The sequence below is a fragment of the Siphateles boraxobius genome, unplaced genomic scaffold, assembly GCF_051911475.1.
Source record: "Siphateles boraxobius isolate OS27281-9 unplaced genomic scaffold, OSU_SipBor_1 47, whole genome shotgun sequence".
In the NCBI taxonomy this organism is placed as follows: Eukaryota; Metazoa; Chordata; class Actinopteri; order Cypriniformes; family Leuciscidae; genus Siphateles; species Siphateles boraxobius.
The window spans coordinates 2,290,503-2,314,292 of NW_027509108.1; the positions used below are offsets into that span (position 1 = coordinate 2,290,503).

The 23,790-nt window shown below is 37.4% G+C and overlaps 1 protein-coding gene across 1 annotated transcript in view; it reads right to left on the bottom strand.

Moving 5' to 3' along the window:
* LOC143710408 (B-cell receptor CD22-like) overlaps window positions 1-23,790 on the bottom strand; it is a 35,421-nt gene that overhangs the window by 6,797 nt on the left and 4,834 nt on the right. Inside the window, exons 5-15 of the mRNA XM_077201356.1 lie at window positions 12,213-12,467; window positions 11,862-12,119; window positions 11,512-11,766; window positions 11,122-11,376; window positions 6,965-7,216; window positions 6,608-6,865; window positions 4,079-4,336; window positions 3,745-3,987; window positions 3,560-3,662; window positions 3,440-3,485; window positions 1,806-1,877 (exon numbers count right to left, since the gene is read on the bottom strand). Of these exons, the coding sequence (XP_077057471.1) occupies window positions 1,806-1,877; window positions 3,440-3,485; window positions 3,560-3,662; window positions 3,745-3,987; window positions 4,079-4,336; window positions 6,608-6,865; window positions 6,965-7,216; window positions 11,122-11,376; window positions 11,512-11,766; window positions 11,862-12,119; window positions 12,213-12,467 (2,255 nt within the window). The remainder of the gene's footprint in view (window positions 1-1,805; window positions 1,878-3,439; window positions 3,486-3,559; window positions 3,663-3,744; window positions 3,988-4,078; window positions 4,337-6,607; window positions 6,866-6,964; window positions 7,217-11,121; window positions 11,377-11,511; window positions 11,767-11,861; window positions 12,120-12,212; window positions 12,468-23,790) is intronic.

Genomic DNA, 23,790 nt, shown 5'->3' on the forward strand with positions numbered 1-23,790 from the left:
ACGAAAACATTATTGGATGAGGTGAATTCGCTGTCTCTCATCAGACACCAGGACAAACTCAAAGGTGGATCCTTCAGGAATCTGTTCAGACCCGCACGTAACGCTATATAGCTACTGATCCCATATTTTTCGCCTTTGGAGCTTCTGACAGTTCCGTAGAAGTCACGGAGAAGTGCGTTGAGTTCCGTCTTGGTGATTTGTTTAAAATCAATGCTGCAACCCTTTTCACTACACCAGTCACCGAAGCATTTCACCGCCCATTGGGTTTGCTGCACGGTGTTTTTTTCATTACGAGTCTTCTCGAATGTATCAATGTTACATTTCAGCTCTTCAGCATGATGGTTAATATTTGTAGAAGTCTCTACACTGTAAAAATGAATACGAATGAAAATGCTAAATCTAATCAATAAAATTGAGACAACAGATTACAAGCAATATTATTAATTAAATTTAACAAATTAGAATTGAGTAATAATTAACTAAATTAATTCCTTAAAAGTTAACCATTTAAAATGAGCAAAATTTACACATTTTCTTAAACAAAAATATCGGAATAACAGACTGACGTCAAAGATGATTTAAGAACACTATTTTTTATTGCCAACATTGAAGACACATGATGTTAACAAGCCAAATCACTGAAGGAGAAAACCGTAATTGGTATGTTACCATTATGGAGATTAGTGTTTGCTTAAGTTGGGGTCTTGACTCTTAAATCATTGACTTTAGATGTTGTCTAAAGCCAAAGTATTCCTCAAACAACTTTTCCATCGTCATGCCATTTTTAATTTTTACATTTTTTTCTGTTTATGTTGATATGTGTGGTTGCTAAGGGTGTTGCTAAGGGCGCAGTGATAAATAGAATCGCTGGGTGAAGCGGTCATAGCCGTGTTTTATCGTGAATAAAGCACAGCTACTGACCAATCAGAATCAAGGATTGGAACTAACCGCTTATAATTCTCAATAAGAGCTTCTGTAGACGTCTGACAAAAATAAAGTCAGTCTGGTTAGTAATAAGTGAAGCTGGTAATGCTGTTTGTGGAGTTGTTTAATCCTCCTCTGCTGAGATCTACAAAGATTAAGGGTACGTTTACATGACAACGATATGCTTAAAACAGAAAAGTATTCTGCGTACAGACGACATAATTGTCAAAACAATCCTCATACACACAGATCCACGAAAACGACAGTAAACGCTGTATTCTGCTGCTATGCCAGTATGGCGATGAAACACTATAGACTGAACATGTAATAGACATGTGCATGACATCATCGTCTTTAGAGATTAATGTTTTTGTTGTTAACACGGAGACCGTTTTCAAAAACGTGTACTTTGAATCCCGTTTTCAGGGACTCTTAATGCTGTTGTTGTGTAAATGAACAGCCAAAATGCATAGAAAGTTTTACTTTTTTAGTTGAAAACAGTGTCTTGTAAACAGCCCCTGAGACTGTGACTGAAGTCAATTGTAGTTTTGCTCATTAACATCAGGTATCTTCAATAATGGTCAATCATCACTCAATTATTCACTTAATTATCTCATTAACTGCAGCACTGATTAAGTTACTTTTAATACCCTGTAGTGTGGACACATAATATGTGTTATATATTGTTATATATGTACATATTATGTACACTGAGGATTGTTAATTTAACAATGGGGATTTTGCTGTGTGACAACCAGACCTATTATAAATCTAAATATATTATATTAAATTAAATTAATTGAAAAGTGTAGTAATCCTAGTAGTATTAGAAGATGTTGCTGTCATAATGAAGACAGTAACACACAGCACAGCTCACTTACTTTGAATGTGTTGTACAGGTCAGAGGTCATGGACTTGAGCTCAAGAGCTGTGTCTTCATTGTAATAAGTTTGCTATAGGGACAGAAACAAAATTACTTACATCAAAAAATAGGAGGAGGCAATATAATAGTGGTTAAACATGAGATAAACTTAATTTGGGGGTAGCCTTTATCAAACGGGCGATCCTTGGTCTTATTAATCTATTACTTGTTCCAGAGCAAATCTATTTTTGTTAAGGGGAAAATTAAGCTTCATAACTACATTTAGGCTATAGCCTATTTCACTTAAATCCTGTACTAGAGTGCTACTTGAACATTTGACTGAATTGTTTGCTTGTGTTTATTTCCTATTATCTTTTATAATGGCTATTGTTGTTAATTTAAAAATTGATGTTCAATAAATATTATTCTGTATAAATAATATGCCATATTTAGTATTGAAAAAGGATTGTGATATGGACTTCAGTGAAAGTTACATTATTACGCCATTAGATGGCAGCAAAGACCGTCTTTGTTTTAGCTCTGTCATCGGGAAGAACAAAGAAGAACATATCTCTTTCCTCAGCGGACATATTATCAGAGGTGTAAAGTCCAGGTTCAGAGAGTAAAAGTCCTCCTCAGTATTTTGTTCCAATCATCTGGATTTGGTAATTAGCAGTTTTTCAGCCAGGAGACAGAACTAATTAGTGAAATCAGCTGTCTGAGTTCATGGTTGGAATAAACATATGGCAGGACTTTTACTTTCTGACCCCTGGACTATACACCTCTGACTGTTAGTTCTTGTGTTTCTGCTCACCTCTTTTTCTGTTCTCTTCTTTCCTTCACTGATTCTGCTTGTTAACAGGCTTATTAAGGATGAAATGACATATTTAATTTACACAGATTTTCTGACTCAGATAAGGTCCAGTTCTGGTTTATTTCTTTGCTCTTGGCTGACATGTGGCATTGCTATGGCCTGCTTGTGGCTCAGATCTGGCAAACAGGAGTGAGACGCCCAAGGGCTGTCATTCCACGCTGCATGTGGGCCAGATCATCTTTCCGCATGTGCCAGATCTGGGATGTCACAATGTTGCGTGTTTATAAAGACACTCCAAAGAGTGTTTTTAAAGACACTCCATTGTTGTTTCTTATTTATTTTCTCAAGTGTGCCATCAAACTGTTGTATAAATGCAATATTACAATCATATGGCGGGATATGGCTGTATATCAGCACGCTGTGATTACCTAAGGCTGAATCACAGCCGTGTTGATATACAGCGATATTGCACTGCTACTTTTGTGACATTGCTCATATATATATATATATTAAGAATCAACTAATTTGTTTCCAGAGGTGTATAGTCCAGGGGTCAGAAAGTAAAAGTCCGGCCATTTGTTTATTCCACTCAGGACCTCAGCCAGCTGATTTCTATCCCGGTTGAAAAACTGTGCTAATTACCAAATACAGGTGATTGGAACAAAATACTTTTACTTTCTGAACCTGGACTTTACACCTCTGTTTCTGAATCAGACTCTGTTGCTCCTGCTGTATATTTGTTCCTGAATGCAGATCATGAAGTCACATGATTATAGATATAACGGCTGGTCGATTGATTTTCTGCTTCTGTAAAGTCATGTTGTGTTTGGATCAATTACCGGTTCCTCAGTGAGATCTTCAGATTTAACACTCCTTCGTTTCTTTCTGTAATAATGACAGAAATTAACAGCATATGGATGACTATATTTGAAATGATCAATGTTGTTTGTGGTTCTCACATTATAAACAGGATGACGACGATAATGATGATGACGAGGAGGAATAATGCTCCACATTCCACTGTGATCCCAAAGACTTCATGCCATGTGGATCTGTGATGCTCTGAAAGAGTGAAACATTATCAACTAAGATTATCACTCCAGACTGAAGAAATATATACAGGTTTGCTCTTACAAAGCTTCACCTGTGACAGTTACAGCGTCTGATCTCTGAGATCCATGTTGATTGTGAGCCTGACAGTAGAAGCGTCCACTCTGTAGTGCACTGAAACTCTGTCCAGATCCAACAGCTGAGGTTTCATTCTCCTTAAACCAGCTGAAGTTCAGAGCAGGAGGGTTTGAGTCACTGATGCATTTCAGAGTCACTGAATCTCCCTCCACTATTACACCAGATCCACTCATCAACACTGAGACGTTCCTGGGTGGGTCTAAAACAGGACAGAAATTAAAATTCACAACAAATATTAGAAAATTATGAGTTTGAAGTTTTTGAACAACATGCATACAACATTAACTCACACATAACGTTTAAAGTCACAGCATCAGAGTATTTCTCTCCATGTTTATTGTTGGACTTGCACTTGTATTCTCCACTGTCATCAGAGCTGATCTTTGAGATGTTGTAGATTCTTCTAGATCCTACAATCGTTCCTCCTTTAAACCAGCTGAAGTTCAGAGCAGGAGGGTTTGCGTCACTGATGCAGTTCAGAGTCACTGAATCTCCCTCCACTATTACACCAGATGGACTGATGAACACTGAGACGTTCCTGGGTGAGTCTGAAAAGGACAAAAGAAAGCTCTATACTCGTGTTTTGCATTTGTTATGCAAGTTCCAGTTCGAATCCAGCCTCTTATGAAGACTTCAGAAGACTTCAACACCAGAGATGGTGCCAACTCCTGAGAGGACTTCAAATGACGCAAACTTTGCATCAACATGCACCAATGCTACATTTTTCTATTTATCCATTTGTTAACATGTATTCATTGCCTCAAAAAGCTCATAGTTTCTGCCATAAATTAATACATTGTTAGCTCCGCAATTTGAATGTACATTTCTGAAATGCATTTCTTGGACACAGTCAACTCCATGTTCTGCAAAAACTCCAGTGTTAAATGAACTCTACAGGGAGTTTATATGGCTCCAGACTCAAGAGTGTTAACCCTTTAGGCGCCAGAGGTTTTTCCTAAAACGTTCGATTTTGACATCTTAATTTCAAAAGGTTATATCTTAAAAGTGATAAAAGATAGACTTTCTGTAAATTAGAGAAATATTAAGGATGACCCAAAGTTTATGGAGGGATTACATTTTCCATTCACCGTTTGTGCTTTGTGTAGGGCTATACTTTCACTTTCAGAATCACCGTCATAGGCAGATATTCCCCTTCAGAATCAGAGTCCGCTAATAAAAGACCCAACACTTCATTGCGGGTAAGCTTAATTGATGCCATTAGATAATAATAATAATATGATATGTATGATATGTATATGTAATAATAAAAATGATAATAATCTAATGCAAATACTCGCTGACATTGACAATATTGCTCTGATAAAATGGCTCACTCACACACTAGCTCTGCTTTTGTTCACACTGATTCAATGCGCTCTAGCTCGAAGATTCTGTATTGAAAGCGTAACGTTTTTTTTTGAGTCGGAGATGAAGTATGACATGTCTGCCATCTAGTAGAGGGGAAGTCAAACGAAATTTGACACCCCATTTGACAAAATCGGTCGTTTTATTCAGTGCCACATCTTGCCGAGTAACCTCGACCATGGCGCCATAAGGATTAAAGTGTTAAAATATGAGTGTTAAATGAACACTCTAGAGTTTTAAAGATAATGAGCTCATTAAGTGATTCATTGAGTGATGATTAACCATTATTGAAGACACCTGATGTTAACTAGCAGAATCATTGAAGGAGAAAATCTATTTTTTAAGCCACCATTATGGTGATTAGTGTTTGCCTTAGATTGGCTCTTGACCCTTAAAATGTTAACATCAGATTTTGTTTTGGCTGTTGTATCTGAGTTATAACTGCCAGATGATCAAAGAGAAAAGATGATCCGATGGTATTGGTTATGTTTTGACAATCATAACTTGACCTGAATCACTGAACTCATTTAGAATCTAATCTCTTACTTAAATGTATATTGTTGATTCCAGCATCACAGTGACTCTATAGCACAATATCCAGAATTTTCTAAATAATCTAAATTTATTCTTAAAAGTTGTTCTGACTAAACACAATCTTTCTTTTAGGCACACACATACATCAAGAATCAGTGTATGAATCTCAACAATGGTGACAAACAGAATATTCAATTAGGGAAATGAAATTACTAGGACAATTCAGATCATAATTTATTCATAACGCAAAGCATGATGGGAACCATGAATGAGTTTTTATTGGTGGCACCCAGAATGCACTGCTATATTATTGTCACCATTGTTGAGATTCACAGGCTAATTATTGATGTCAGTGTGTCTAAAGAAAGTCATTTTCAAAGTCTTTTGATCAGAAAAACATTTTAGAAATATTTTGGATTATATTGAATCATTTGCTGTAGAGTCACAGGGCTGCTGTAATCAGATAACAGGTAGAGATAACTCTCTAAATTAGATATGTGATTAAGGTCAAACTATGATTATGTCAAAAACATAACCAACACCACCTGATCAACTTTTCTCTTTGTTCACCTGGCAGTTATAACCCACATACAACAGCCAAACAAAATCTAAAGTTAATGAATTAAGGGTCACGAGCCCAACTAAAGCAAACACTGATCACCATAGTGGTGTCTTAAAAAATCGATTTTCTCCTTCAGTCATTCTGCTTGTCAACATCAGGTGTCTTCAATACCGGTCAATCATCACCCAGTAAATCACTTAATTAGCTAATTAACTTTAACACTCTTGAGTCTGGAGCCATATAAACTCCCAGGGGAGTTAATTTAACACTGGAGTTTTTGCTGTGTGATAACAGATCGCTTTAAATTGTAATGTAGACATATATTTTCTGTAAAGCTGCTTTGAAACCATTAACTCACACATGACATTAAAATTCACATTATCTGAGTATTTCTCCCCATGTTCATTGATGGACTTGCACTTGTATTTTCCACTGTCATCAGAGCTGATCTTTGAGATGTTGTAGATTTTTCCAGATCCTACATTCGTTCCTCCTTTAAACCAGCTGAAGTTCAAAGCAGGAGGGTTTGAATCAAAGCTGCAGTTCAGAGTCACTGAATCTCCCTCCACTATTTCACCAGATGCACTTATCAACGCTGTGACATTCCTGGGAGGATCTGTAAAGACAAAAACAAAACAAAAAAAAAAACTGTAAAATGAAATGTGGTGAGAAATTATTGCACCAATAATCTTTCAGAAAAAAAAGGCAGACTTACACATGATATTCACATTCACAGCAGCAGAAGTCTGAGATCCATGTTTATTTCTAGCAGAGCAATGAAAGTCTCCGCTGGACTTAATATTAGTGATGCTGTAGGTTTTACCAGATTGCAAAATCTTCAATTTTCCTTTAAACCAGCTGATTTCTGCAGGAGGGTTTGATTCACTAATGCAGCTCAGAGTCACTGAATCTCCCTCCACTATTACACCAGATGGACTGATGGACACTGAGACGTTCCTGGGTGAGTCTGAAATGGACAAATTAAACTCATGTTTTGCGTTTGTTAGTACTCTTAATTTGTTGATCACATAAACATGGCAAAATTCACAGAGTTAAATTGACTCTGCTCAAAGCACTCTACTTAGTGTTAAAGTAACACTGAAACAGTGTTAAAGTTAATTAGATGGTAAGATGATTAATAGAGTTATGATGGACAATTAGTGGTTACACCTGATGATAATGAGCAGAATCACAGAAGAAAAGAAGAAAGAACAAAAAAAGTGAAACAAAAGAACCACAACTGACTTCAATCACAGCCTTAGATGAAATTAACTGAAGATTAAGACATTAAAGGCCCACTGAAATGCCTTAGAATGCTCAGCTTTGTATGATGCCTTGACTTAGGGCAGGGATGGGCAAAATCGGTCCTGGAGGGCCACAGCTCTGCAGAGTTTAGCTCCAACCCTGATAAACTCTACTGTCTGTAGCTTTCTAGTAATCCTGAAGACACTGATGAGCTGGTTCAGGTGTGTTTGATTAGGGTCCCAGATAGCAATCAACCATTGAAACAATGTTAAATCAATGCTAACTTCATTGAATCAACATCTCTTTTACTCCTGCAATTAATGTTGAAAAAATTTTGAAATTTAATCCATATGTCAATGGTAATGGCATTATTAAGTCAATGTTATATTGTGATTTTGGTTCAATATCATGTTTACACTCTCAGAAAATGAAACACAACAACTATAACTGACTTAAAGACAGAAATCTGAAATCAACTGGAAATAAAATACAATAAATCTCTCAAGATTATTTTTGACAATTAAAAGAGGTTTAGATGTTGATGTTTTATTGAAAATGCTTGGTCATCATTATGGTGATCAGTGTTTCCTTTAGTTGTGCAGTTTGACTCTTTGACTCTCTTTTATGTGAATTTGTGATATTTGCAACTGTGTACTAAAAAACATAAATAATTGTAAAGAAAGCCAGAAACAAACATTATCAGGTGAAAATGTTTTTGGCATCATAATTATTAATATTACCACTAACCTAAAGTGCCAAACCTAAATTTGTTGTCAATTAGTTTTCACAAACAGCACTTTCTTGCCACAGATCAGATATTCTGCATTTTGATTTTTAAAATACATTAAAGGGAGTTTGTTTTGGATACACACGTAGAAATCCAGAATCACCATATGAATCTCTACAATGGTGACATGCTTGATGCTGCAATGCATATTGGCAGCCACCATAGTATAAAACCAGCATGCATTGCGGCATGAAGCATGTCACCATTGTTGAGATTCGTATGCTGATTCTTGATGTATGTGTCTAAAAAAGAAAATTCGTGCTTTGATTTTAAAAAGTAAAATTATGAACATCTGATATGTAGCAAGAAAGTATTATGATAAACATAATTTATTTATAATAAATAACCACTTATGTTCAAGGGTGCTATCCTGCTTATAATTATGCTGAAAACTGTTTCAACTGCTTATCTTTGTTTCTTACTTTCTCTGCAACAAAATATATGTTTTGATGAACACTGTTAAAAAGACCAGAAACGCACATAAAAGTTAAGAGTCAAACTGTCAAACTAAAGGAAACACTGATCACAATAACGGTGATCAAATATTTTCAATAAAACATCAACTACTAAACCTCTGTTAATTCAAAAAAAAAAAAAAAAAACTTCTGCTGAGATCTTAAGAGATTTATTGTCTTCTTTTATTTGCAGTTGATTTCAGGCTGTGTGGCTTTAAGTCAGTTGTAATTGTTGCGTTTCATTTTCTGAGAGTGCAAACATGATGTTGAACCAACATCACATTATAGCACTGACTTAATGCCATTACCATAGATTTATAGATGCAATTTCAACATTTTTTCAACATTAATTGCGGGAGCAAAAGAGATGTTGATTCAATGCAGTTAGCATTGATTTAACATTGTTTCAATGGTTGATTGCTATCAGGGACAAACACACCTGAACCAGCTAATCAATGTTTTCAGGATTACTAGAGGCAGGAGAGTTTATCAAGGTTGGAGCTAAACTCTGCAGAGCTGTGGCCCTCCAGGACCGAGTTTGCCCATCCCTGACTTAGGGGCTGTTTACACGACACCGTTTTCAACTAAACACGTAAAACGTTTTGGCCATTAATTTACACGACAACCACACTTTGGGTGCCTCAAAACACAAACTTTTGAAAACGGGTTCCAAAATGCACGTTTTTGAAAATGGTCTCCGTGTAAACAGCAAAAACGTGAATCTCTGAAGACGATGCGTATTACATGTTCAGTCTGTAGTGTTTCATGACCATCTAATGGCCTGGCAGCAGAATACAGCGCTTTTTGTCTTTTTGCAGATCCGTGTGAATGGGGATTGTTTTGACAATGGTGTTTGTCTTTACTCGGAACAGTCGAAGGAAAAACTTCTCCGTTTTAAGCATATTGTGTAAATGTACCCTTTATTTCCATTGAACCAAAAAAGCTAAGGTAGGACATTTTCAATGGCTCCTCCCCGTTTTCAAATAGCCACTTTTTGTCTGTTGTGAGATTAGTGAATCATTTTACCTTATGATGATAAAGTCTATTTCATCTAGTGAAAGGTGAAAGTGAAGGGAAGCTGGTAATGCTGTTTGTGGAGTTGTTTAATCTTCCTCTGCAGAGATCTTAGGGGGCTTTCACACTGGCAGTTTAGTTCAGAATGGAGCACGGTTCGCATGAAAAATCGCTAATGTGATTGCTGTCATGTGGACCCAGATGCGAACTGGGGTATCAAACCCGAGACTACCTGGAAGAGTTGGTCTGAGTTCGGTTGCTCCCGAACCGTGGCGCGGTTCGCGTGAATGTGCAAGCAACACAGACTCGGGTGCGCACTTGTTCAGGAAGTAAAGTATCCTGCGCATGCGTTTTAGCCGATTAAGATGTATTTAGTTAAATAAAACACATGTAGTGTTGATGATTTACCTTGGATATGAGCAAGAGTGAGTCTGCAGTGTATTCGCACATAGCATGTGCAATCAGGGCAACACATTAATGGAAATCCACTGTCTCCTCAAAAGAGTCCATTTGCAAGCAGCGGAAATACACTTTATGCGACACACACACACACACACACACACACACATACACATGTAGTGTTTCCGTGTTTTATGGGGACTTTCCATAGACATAATGATTTTTATACTGTACAAACTGTATATTCTATTCCCTTACACTAACCCTACCCCTAAACCTACCCATCACAGAAAACTTTCTGCATTTTTACATTTTCAAAAAACATCACTTAGTATGATTTATAAGCTGTTTTCCTCATGGGGACCAAAAAATGTCCCCACACGAACAAGGATTTCAGATATTGCCATCCTTATGGGGACATTTTGTCCCCATAATGTAGGGTTTACCAGGCCACTGACACAAACACACACACACACACAGTAAACTTGTGTTGTTTACTCAGCTATAGCATTAAATTAATAAAAAAAATATATATATATTGACCCGCGTCATGTTTTCTACCATGTGCCGTGCACGTTTGCGATGACATAAGACGCACGCAAATGCACCAGAGTTCGATAGAATCAAGTTGAGTGTGAAACCAGACCAACGCTGCGGGGGGCGCCGGGAACAATCGCGCCAGGGCTCGGACCTCAGCAAACGAGCCCAGTGTGAAAGCCCACCTTATCTTCAGTTGATTTCATCTAAGGCTGTGGCTAGAAGTCAGTTGTAGTTCTTATGTTTCTCTTTCCTTCAGTGATTCTGCTTGTTAACAGCAGGTGTTCATCACTAATGCTCAATCATTCCTTAATCAATCACCTAATTATCTCATTAACTTTAAAACTGCTTCCACTGTTACTTTACCATATGTGTTATGACTAGTGTTGATTTTACAATGGGGATTTTGCTGGGTACTTAACCATCATTACTCACACACGACATTTAAAGTCACAGCATCAGAGTATTTCTCTCCATGTTTATTGATGGACTTGCACTTATATTCTCCACTGTCATCAGAGCTGATCTTTGAGATGCTGAAGATTCTTCCAGATCCTACAAACGTTCCTCCTTTAAACCAGCTGATTTCTGCAGGAGGGTTTGAGTCACTGATGCACTTCAGAGTCACTGAATCTCCCTGCACTATTACACCAGATCCACTTATCAACACTGAGACATTCCTGGGAAGGTCTAATAAGAATCACCAAACATAATTGTTACAAGGATCATAAAAAAAATTGTTCAAATAATTATTGATGAAAATCATTATAAACATGCTGGGATGTTCTAATCTACAGTATTTTGTTTTTTATGTAATAAACTCACACATGACGTTTAAAGTCACAGTATCAGAGTATTCCACTCCATGTTTATTGATGGACTTGCACTTGTATTCTCCACTGTCATCAGAGCTGATCTTTGAGATGTTGTAGATTCTTCCAGATCTTACAATCGTTCCTCCTTTAAACCAGCTGATTTCTGCAGGAGGGTTTGAGTCACTGATGCAGTTCAGAGTCACTGAATCTCCCTCCACTATTACACCAGATGGACTGATGGACACTGAGACGCTCTTGGGAGGATCTGTAAAGACAAAATATGTAAAATGACATTAACAGTGAGACAAATCATTGCACAAATAATCTTCCAGAACTGATTAAAAATGAAGGCAGACTTACACATGATATTCACATTCACAGCAGCAGAAGCCTGAGATCCATGTTTATTTCTAGCAGAGCAATGATAGTCTCCGCTGGACTCAGACTTAATATTAGTGATGCTGTAGGTTTCACCAGATTGCAAAATTCTTCCTCCTTTAAACCAGCTGAAGTTCAGAGCAGGAGGGTTTGAGTCACTGATGCAGTTCAGAGTCACTGAATCTCCCTCCACTATTACACCAGATGGACTGATGGACACTGAAACGTTCCTTGGTGAGTCTGAAAAGGTCAAAAGAAAACTCTGTACTCATGTTTTGCGTTTGTTAATCCACAAGTAGGTTGATCACACTTACTGAACCATCATTAACTCACACATGACATTTAAAGTCACAGCATCAGAGTTTTTCTTTCCGTGATCATTGATGGACTTGCACTTGTATTCTCCGCTGTCATCAGAGCTGATCTTTGAGATACTGTAGATTCTTCCAGATCCTACAATCGTTCCTCCTTTAAACCAGCTGATTTCTGCAGGAGGGTTTGAGTCACTGATGCAGTTCAGAGTCACTGAATCTCCCTCCACTTTTACACCAGATGGACTGATGGACACTGAGACACTCCTAGGAGGATCTGTAAAGACAACACATGTAAAAAATACATGAAGTGAGACAAATTATTGCACAATTAATCTGCCAGAGCTGATTAAAAATAAAGGCAGACTAACACATGATATTCAGATTCACAGCAGCAGAAGTCTGAGATCCATGTTTATTTTTAGCAGAGCAACGATAGTATCCGCTGGACTCAGGCTGGATATTAGTGATGCTGTAGGTTTCACCAGATTGCAAAATCTTCCTTTTTCCTTTAAACCAGCTGATATCTGCAGGAGGGTTTGAGTCACTGATACAGTTCAGAGTCACTGAATCTCCCTCCACTATTACAGCAGATGGACTGATGGACACTGAGACGTTCCTGGGTGAGTCTGAAAAGGATAAAATAAACTCTAAACTCATGTTTTGTGTTTAATCTACTAACCCAGATAGCAATTGTTGTCTGGCCCAGTTTCAGTTCACACTGCAAAGAACGATGGTCCGGGGATGGTGCAGGTCTGAAGAACAGACATGAGCCACACATGAGCCATAATTGGCCCAAATCTCAGCCAAATAATAACCTATAACGAGCTGTAAATAGACCTATAATAGACCTATAATAGACCTTTACGAGCTGGTTAACAAGATGAAGATAACTACTACACCACTTGATGTCATTCCTTCAGAGATTATTAAGGCTGCGTTTCCTATAATGGGCCCCAGTGTCCAAGTTTTGATTAATTCATCTTTGAACACTGGGGTAGTCCCAAATAGTTTTAAGCATGCGGTTGTTCAGCCTTTGCTTAAAAAACATGGTCTGGATGAGGGTTGCCTTAATAATTTCCGGCCTGTCTCTAAGTTAACATTTTTATCAAAACTCTTGATAAAAATCATGCTGTCTCAATTAAATTTGTTTTTAAATTCAGCCAAGTTATTAGAACCTTTTCAATCAGGTTTTACTGCCCATCATAGCACAGAGTCTGCCTTGTTAAAAGTACTCAATGACATTTTAATGGCAGTTGATTCTGGTAAAAATGCTGTATTGATCCTGCTAGATCTTACAGCTGCCTTTAATACTGAAGACCATAATGTTCTCATTAGGCGTTTAGAGCATTCATTCGGTATTAAGGGTACAGCCTTAAAGTAGTTTCCCAGCAGGCACGGGATATAGACTACGACGTCGGTCAGACGTTGGATTTTGGTTGAAAATGAAAGTCGGGTTGACGTCTAAATCCAATGTTTGTTTGACGTCAAGCTCCAACGTTGGGCAGTCGTTGAATTTTGGTTGGAATAAACCAAACAAAAAGGTGAAATGCATGGCCGTACACTTATTACCAGCTTCACTTAAAACTAACCAGATTTACTTTATTTCATTTCATTTTTAATTAAATCATATTTTGTATTTTAAAGTCACCATGATGGTGGTTAGCATTTGCTTTAGTTGTGCTCTTGATCCTTGACTCTCTAATATAATTTTTTCTCTTGCTGCTATAATTGTGTGTTTATAAAGCACACTTGTAGCTAAAAAAGCCATGAGACAATGAGGTCAGCAGATGTTGACTGTTTATTGATGATATCATCATGTAATTGCCTGAATCCCTGATCTTGTTTAATGTTTTGATTATTTGACTAATACTTCTGGTTTTAATGTGGTTTTCATATAGAAGTCATTTGATTCTACAGCATATCTAGTGGTGTCATCACATAATATACTTGTTTTTTTAAATACTATTTAGTGCACAAAAACCTTTCATCTATGGCATTACTTATACACACACAGACATCAATAAACAGCATATGAATCTCAACAATGGTGACAATCAAACAAAATATCCTGATAATCAGATCAACTCATGAGCTACAAAAAATCCAGCTGCATAATTTATTAATGCCACAATGCATGCTGGGAGATATGGGTGAGTTTTGATTGGTGGTACCCAGCATGCACTGCAGCATAAAGCGTTTCATTGATTGTCACCATTGTTGATCAAACAATCTAAAAGTCAAAAAGTCTAATGTCAAAACATTAGACTCTGATTAAGATCAGGGACTCAAGCACTTACATGATGATGACTTCATCATCAATAAACTGCCAACATCACCTGACCTCATTTTCTCTAGTTTTTTTTGCCACAAAAAATGTGCTTTATAAACACACAATTGTAGCAGCCAGAGAAAATTTTATAATAAAGAGGCAAGGTTCAAGAGTCCGATTTAAAGCAAACGCTAACCACCATAATGGTGACTTTAAAATACCACTATTGATTTCATTAAACCGGAAGTGAGATAAAGTCAGTCTGGTTAGTATTAAGTGAAGCTGGTAATGCTGTTTGAGTTGTTTAATCCTCTTCTGCTGAGATCTTCACAGATTTAATGTGCTGCCATGCATGTCACATTTTTTTGCGGTGCTTATTCCAGCCAAAATTCAACATCTGTCTGACGTTGGAGCTTGACGCCAAACAAACGTTGGGTTTAGATGTCAACCTGACTTTCATTTTCAACCAAAATATGACGTCTGGCTGACGTTGGATTAGTTGGAGTTCAACATCTTCCTGACGTCACATTGACGTACTGTGCCTGCTGGGTTAGTTCCTATCTTAAAGACAGGTCTTTTTCTGTGGAGATAGGCAAGTTCTCTTCATCTTCTGCTCCAATTTTTTGTGGAGTACCTCAGGGCTCCATTCTGGGTCCGCTTCTCTTTAACTTATATTTGCGTCTGCTGGGGGATATCATTAGGAAGCACAATGTTTTATTTCATTTTTATGCTGATGATACACAGTTGTATCTGCCATTGAAAGCTGGTGAGTCTTTTCAGACCTTGATGGATTGCATTCGGGACATTAAGGAATGGTTATCGATTAACTTCCTCCAACTTAATGAGGACAAAACGGAGATTATTGTCTTTGGCCCACCAAAACTGAGAAATAATTTTATTAAGGAACTGGGTAACCATTTCCCCTCAGTTTCCTCTCAGGTCAGGAACCTTGGTGTCATTCTTGACTCTGAATTGACCCTTCGCTAAGCCCCGCCCTCCCTAGTTACTGTTGCTACGCCTGTCAAGCTTTCGTGTCTGGCACGTCTATTACAGTGTGTATGCACCGGTGTCAGACATTCCCAATGAGATAATTAGTAATTTTTGGCGAACATGTGAAATATCTGAGAGAGCAAGACAAAGGGGACTGCAGTATGCATTCGAGGGATATATCCACGAAATAATATGCAACCGATTAGCGAATAATTTCATTCAAATTGAAGCTAAAGCCTATAGTCCCAGCGCAAGCAGCCGCCGCCTCATACGCTGACCATTCAAATAGGAAACACACAGCTATTTTCGTGCACAGCAGGGTAAGTGAAATGTGAAAATAATCTAATAATTATATATCAAACAGTTCATCCATACATTTTGTGGAATAACACTAACACCGGGAGAGCCGCGATCAGATTGGGTTAAAGTTACTCAGTCAGGGGTAATGTTAGTAGGCCGTCGATTAACGAAATGCTGAAATATATTTTAAAGTATGTCAGTGAGCCTCCGATTTGTCTTTAATCGTCTTATTTTACGTTAAAATATATGCATTATGAACAAAGAACAGTCATTATTTCCAACTTCCAAGCAATATGTGTTTTTGTTAATCCTGTGGACATGTAGTTGTGAATGGGGTCTCCCACACTGCTGATCCACGCACATCATTTCTCCTCTTGGCTTTTAGATTTTCGGGAAGGAAAAGAATTCCACTCCCGCGTCCAAACTTTTAGGATACTGGGTATCAGATTAGCACAATCCATACGCACAACGCTTCGGCATGTTTCACTCGCTCGAAAGCTTGCTAGCCCAGCAGGCACAGTACGTCAATGTGACGTCAGGAAGACGTTGGACTCCAACTAATCCAACGTCAGTCAGACGTCATATTTTGGTTGAAAATGAAAGTCAGGTTGTCATCTAAACCCAACGTTTGTTTGGCGTCAAGCTCCAACGTCAGACAGATGTTGAATTTTGGCTGGAATAAGCACCGCAAAAAAATGTGACATGCATGGCAGCACATTAAATCTGTGAAGATCTCAGCAGAAGAGGAGTAAACAACTCAAACAGCATTACCAGCTTCACTTAATACTAACCAGACTGACTTTATTTCACTTCCGGTTTAATGAAATCAATAGTGGTATTTTTAAGTCACCATGATGGTGGTTAGCGTTTGCTTTAGTCGGACTCTTGACCCTTGACTCTTAATTATAAAACTTCACTGGTTGCTATAATTGTGTGTTTTTAAAGCACATTTATTGTGGCAAAGAAAACCTAGAGAAAATAAGATCAGGTGATGTTGGCAGTTTATTGATGATGTTGATCAAGTCATCATCATGTAAGTGCTTGAGTCCCTGATCTTAATCAGAGTCTAATGTTTTGATTATATTGGACTTGTGTTTTTTAATGTTGTTTTATAACAGAAGCCATTTTATTTTACAGCAAGAGAGTAATGTTGTTTATCAAATAATATAAAGGATTTAAAAAATATTTAGTACATTAAACTTTCTCCTCCACATTATTACTTAGACATCAAGAATCAGCGTATGACTCTCAACAATGGTGACAATCAATGAAATGCTTTATGCTGCAGTGCATGCTGGGTACCAGCAATCAAAACTCACCCATATCTCCCAGCATGCATTGTGGCATTAATAAATTATGCAGCTGGATTTTTTGTAGCTCATGAGTTGATCTGATTATCAGGATATTTTGTTTGATTGTCACCATTGTTGAGATTCATATGCTGTTTCTTGATGTCTGTGTGTGTCTAAGTAATGCCATAGATGAAAGGTTTTTGTGCACTAAATAGTGTTTACAAAAAAACAAGTATATTATATGATAACACTGCTAGATATGCTGTAGAATCAAATGACTTATATATGAATAAAACCACATTAAAACCAGAAGTATTAGTCAAATAATCAAAACATTAAACACTGAATAAGATCAGGGATACAGGCAATTACATGATGATATCATCAATAAACAGCCAACATCTCCTGATCGCATGGCTTTTTTAGCTACAAGTGTGCTTTATAAACACACAATTATAGCAGCCAGAGAAAGTTTATATTACAGAGTCAAGGATCAAGAGCACAACTAAAGCAAATGCTCACCACCATCATGGTGACTTTAAAATACAAAATATGATTTCATTAAAATGGAAATGAAATAAAGTAAATCTGGTTAGTTTTAAGTGGAGCTGGTAATAAGTGTACGGCCATGCATTTCACCTTTTTGTTTGGTTTATTCCAACCAAAATTCAACGACTGCCCAACGTTGGAGCTTGACGTCAAACAAACATTGGATTTAGACGTCAACCAGACTTTCATTTTCAACCAAAATCCAACGTCTGACCGACGTCGTAGTCTATATCCCGTGCCTGCAGGGCAGGCTCAGTCGGGGGCCAGTTCTCCTCTGGCGTTTATGAACTAGAGGCCGAATTTACAGTAACTGTAAGATAAAAAATTTATATGAATGCCTGGCTAAATAGATGCGTCTTCAGTCTAGTTTTAAACTGGGAGAGAGAGTCTGAGCTACGAACAATATCAGAAAGGCTATTCCAGAGCTTCGGAGCTAAATGTGAAAATGCTCTGCCTCCTTTGGTGGATCTGGATATCCTAGGAATGACCAGAAGCCTTGAATCTAGTGATCTTAAAGAGCGCGATGGATTGTAAGGCGATAGAAGATCCGTTAAATAGACTGGAGCTAAACCATTTAGAGCTTTATAAGTCAAAAGCAATACCTTGTATTTAATACGGAACTTTATAGGTAACCAATGAAGTGATGATAAAATCGGTGTTATATGATCATATTTTCTTGATCTAGTAAGAACTCTAGCGGCTGCATTTTGGACTAACTGTAGCTTGTTTATTGAAGATGCAGGACAACAAGCTAATGAAGCATTACAGTAATCTAGTCTCGAGGTCATGAATGCATGAACTAACTTTTCTGCATCAGAGACTGATAGCATATTACGTAGCTTAGCAATGTTTCTAAGGTGGAAAAAGGCTGTTTTTGTAACATATGAAATATGCTTTTCAAAAGACAGGATGCGGTCTAGTATAGGTCTATTAGTTGAAGTACAAGAATATTCTACAAAATGGCAATCTTTACTACTTACACTATTCTTAGACTCTTTTTAACAAAGCACTGTTAAGTGATGTGTTTGTCTGTTTATAACAGCAAGCAAGAAAAAGGCTGAGCAGAAAAAAAAACGGTGGTGGTCCTGCATCCCCACGTTACACCCCGGCAGAAGAGCTCTTGGGTTGAATGTGAACGACCCATTGTGGAGGGCATCCCTGGGTTCAGCTCTTCCTTACACCCACAGCAGGGACCAGTAGCAGCAACTCTTGCATTTCTGGTGAATGAGCTTTTAAAGGCACTCTGAAAGTTTTTTTAAGGCCAAAACATTTTTTGTCACATACAACAAACATCTCCTCACTATCCGCGAGCTGCCTGTCCCCTGAACACACTGTTATAAACGCGGTCTCTGCAGACACCCCAGGCTCCACACACGACAACAAAAACTACCTGGGCTAACCCGCACCACGAAACATAACAAACTGTTCCAGCCAATAACCGACAAGAAGGATTTGGGGGGTTAGTGCGCGGATGAGGAGGAGAGAGCTAGCTAGCTAGCCACCGTGTTGTTTGACAATACTTCGAACGTCAACAAGAAGTGACGTCACCCAACATCGCTTAGAGCACCTTTAATTATCATACTAAACTGTGACATAATTTGTTGCTGCATTAAATTAAGAAGGCATTTAATCCAAATGGCTGGTACAGTCATTTCAACTGTTAAATCTTGAGTAATGATGAATTGCTTTGACTTGTGAAAGTGGAAACTGATAAACTTATATTAATGTAAAAATATTTTGCCATGAGTTATTGATCACATTTCTCTTTGTTTTGCTCTTTTGTGCAGTTTTATATAATGTCATACTTGATTGAGGGTGTTTTAGGGGCTTTAATCCAAAGATAACTTTAGGAATATAGCAATAAAACGCTCGGACACGGACGAGTTCTTCTTTAACCTCTTTCTCTCTTTATTAACTCTTTCTCTTCCGTTCTCCTCTCTGTCCCCCGTCATAATAAAAGTCCTCACAACAACATCCACTTTAACACAATATACACTCTTAAAAGAATGGTTCTATTTAGAACCAAAAATGGTTCTATCACCTGCTTCATATATGGAACTAAGGTTCTATTGGCCAAGCACAGAACCCCAGGGTTCAATATAGAACCTCAAGGAACCCTTTTTTTAAAAAGTATTTTCAGCGTCTTTGTCACAAAAGTCGTACGTTGAAAAGACGTCCACTGAGGCGCCGGAATGAACGTTTTTATGAAGTCTTTTTTTGACGTGTTCTTGCACGTCCTATATATACGTTCATGGACCCTCTTTATACAAGGTTAAAAACTAGTTCAAATGTGGCCAAGGCCATTGTGGACATATTTTCAACATAATTTATGGCCTCATTTATATATTTAATTTATATTGTTTCTGGACCAAATTAACACTCTCAGGATGCATTAAATTAAAACTCATGTTTATGTCAATGTACAGTTTGTGTTTGTCAGACATCTACAGACGATCTTAGTGCGAATTAACAGAGGTTTAGATGTTGATATTTGTTTCATTTGAAGTCACCATTGTGGTGATTAGTGTTGCTTTAGTTGGGCTCTTGGTCCCCTCTTTTATTTTCTGCATTAGCTTTTCTTTGGCTGCTCTAACTGTGTGTTCGTAAAACAAAATTATGGCAGAAAAGCCAAGAAAAATTAAGATCATACTTGAAGGTTTATAAAAACATGTGCACATGATGTGTTGAGCAAAAGTGTCATATAGTCACACACAGACATCAAGATTTTGGATATGAATCACAACAACGGTGACATCAAAACAAAAAAAAGCTTAGGAATCAAGGATGGGTTTTGTACTCTGAAAGCTACCCATCATGCATTGCAGCGTGAAGCTTTTTTTATTGCCACCATTGTTGTGAATCATATGCAAATTCTTGATGACTGTGTGTGACTACATGACACTGTTCAATATATTGTTTGTACATCCCTTTCACATACCTCTAAATAATTGATGATTTTAATGCTATTAGTGCCAATATTGCAGTTCAAGAAGGTGTCCACCTTTAAAAGCTACAGCATCTGACATAATTAGATGCTTGTGTAGCGATGATTTTCTCATCATCAACAAAGAGCCAATATCAACTGATCCCAGGTTATCTTGGTTAACTCTGCCACAACTATTGTGCTAATCACACAATCAGGGCAACCAAATAAATTCTACTGCAATGAATCTGGGGACCAAGAGCCCAACTAAAGCAAACACTGATCACCACAATGGTGACTTAAAATGAAACAAATATCAACATCTAAACCTCTGTTAATTCTCACTAAGATCTTCTGTAGATAATTAAGTGATTGAATAGTAATTGAGCATTATTGATGAAGACCTGCTGTTAACAAGCAGAATCACTGAAGGAAAGAAAAACACAAGAATTACTTCCAGCCACAGCCTTAGATGAAATCAACTGAAGATAAAATACACAAAATCTCTCAAGATCTGATTAACCCCGACTGGAACAGCTTTTCCTCGGCTAGTGCTTCTGATGTTTGCCGCTGGCTCTGATGTCTTTAGTCTAGTAATGGCCACACAAATGGCAATGCATTCATTCATCAATTCAGGCAATGCACATTGATTATCTTCACTGCATATTTTTATAACAACACGAAATATAAAACACAACCCTGTCTTTTTGTTTTCATTCTAAAAATATGAAACATTATTGATCATTAAAACTGACATTTTACAAACAGAGACAGTGTGTCATTTTATTGTATTATACATGTACATACAGTTAAGATAATGCATAGTAAAATATATAAAATATTCTTATATTATATTTTAGAATATAAAATTACACAACCCTGTCTTTTTTGTTAAATATCAGTTTTAATGATCAATAATATCCAATATAAAAGTATAAGTAGCCTAATAGGTATAAGAAGCTATACAATGCATAACAATAAAGCAAACAATGAAGTCAAACGCAAGTCAGCTCTCTAATAGGCCACAAAGTTTAAGTTAAATAGCCTAAATATATAAAGTTATGAAACTTTACTTTGCCCTCAGCCAAAACGATTTGCTATGGAACAAACTATAGATTAATGAGACCATATCGACTTAAGACAAATTATATCTCATGTTTAATATGTTGAAGATTTTTTTAAATGAAAAGAGGCAGAGTGGTGTTTTATTACATATTTCGTTTTATTGTTGATGAAAAGAGGCAGAGTTGTATTTTATACCATATTTTGTTTTATTGTTGCCAAAAATAAAGAGATAACTGGATTAGCCAGAGCGTGCTGTGTGACGCGATCAAGAACGCCGCTGTTCCATTTGCAGAATAACCGGACTTGCGTCCTCTCGTCCTCGGGATTTCATTCTCCTGGGTCGAACTTGGGAAGTCCGAAGTTTGCGTATACTTGTTGGTATTGAGAAACGGCCTATATCTATGACAACCGCTTACTACTTACGATCGCTTACGGGTCACGAAAAATACCACTGCAGAATTAAGGATTACGATTTATACATACACATTTTGATTTCCGATTTCCATCTATAAACACATGAAGGACAATCGGATAACGAGATTGTTTTTCGTTTTCCGTTTTTTAATGTCAAAACAAAAAACGAAAAATGGGTTGTTTTCCGTTTTTTGTTTTCCTATTTACTAATGGTAATTGGGAAACTGGCCGTTTTTCGTTTTTTTTTTTTTCCTTTCAAAACGAAAATCCGTTGGCCGACAAGTACAAGGACCCTCATCAAGGTTGATGTCAGACGCAGGAGATGTGACCTCTGGTGGCAGTTTGAGGGATTGTTAGGGTTGGGCGATTACAAACTTTTTATTTTGATACGATACCAGTACTTTTTGTTACAGTTTTAACAATGCCAATATCAAAACCAGTTATTTCTTAAATTGGTATGTGATTTAAAAAAAAAAAAAAAAAAAAAAAATTAATTTAAAGGTAAATCACATCCACAAACATGGAAAAAATATTGAAAACAAATAAATGTAATGCAGAAACCCATGTTTTGTAATATAATTGTATTATTTATATTTTTTAATGCAATCAATACCATATAAGTAGATTGTGAGCATCAGACTTTGACGTCTCACTTACTCTGAGTGTGTCGTACAGGTCAGAGGCCGTGGACTTGAGATCAGGAGCTGTATATGTGTCTTCATTGGGATCAGAGATCTACAGGAGACAGAAGGCATAATCGAGCAGCCCTAACTGTTCCCATAAGGTATAATACATTTACAGTATTTACTGTATATATTTTTCTCGAGCGTCTATCAGTTGTGTACAGTAACGAAGTAAATGTAATTCGTTACTGTACTTAAGTAGCTTTTTTGCGTATCTGTACTTTACTGACGCATTTAAATTTGGGGAGACTTTTACTTTAACTCCACTACATTTCAAAGTCAAATATCTTACTTTTTACTCTACTACATTTTCAAAATCAGTCGTTCCATTTTATTTATGAGTGGATAAAAACGTAACTGGTCAAACGAGCCACCAATCACAGTACAGCGCACGCGCTTTGTTTTGAACTTGAATTGGCGGTATCTACTAGGTGTGAACCAGAACCGTTATGAGAGTTGCGAACATAGACGGTTGCGACACAGTACTGTGTTCGAAACCGCTCACTCGTTCACTCATTCACTAATCCCTATATAGTGTATGGCATTTGAGTGCACTATATCTGCAAGGAGTGAACAAAATGAAGTGAATGAATTCGGACGCTGACGTTTACGTTTACACTGGAGCTGTCGCAGAAAATGCTACGTCACACGTACTGATGAAACTTCTTTTATCTTACATTACATAGTTTATAAAATTATATATACAACAATAAGAATCATAGTGATCTCGCTGCCGCGCGGTCACGTAATTCGTGTAGCTCTCAATAGTTCCAAACAAATCGCGTTGCCAATGATATTAAGCGGGGCAGAGAGCAGCATGTATGTGTGTGTGTGTGTGTGTGTGTGTGTGTGTGTGTGTGTGTGTGTGTGTGTGTGTGTGTTTGTGAAGAGGCTGAGTGGCAATCGGGAGAGTCGGGACTTTTCCCGGTGGGCCTGTAGTGTTTCGAGGCCGCGAGGACAGGTGTCATTGCTAGCAGAGCCGGTCCGAGCCTTTTGGGGGCGCTAAGCAGAATTTGTTTTGGGGGCCCCCTCCCACTATGCAAAGTCACCTGTGCTTGACGATTATTGACACAAATGTCACGCAATAATGATACATTATAAATGAATACAGT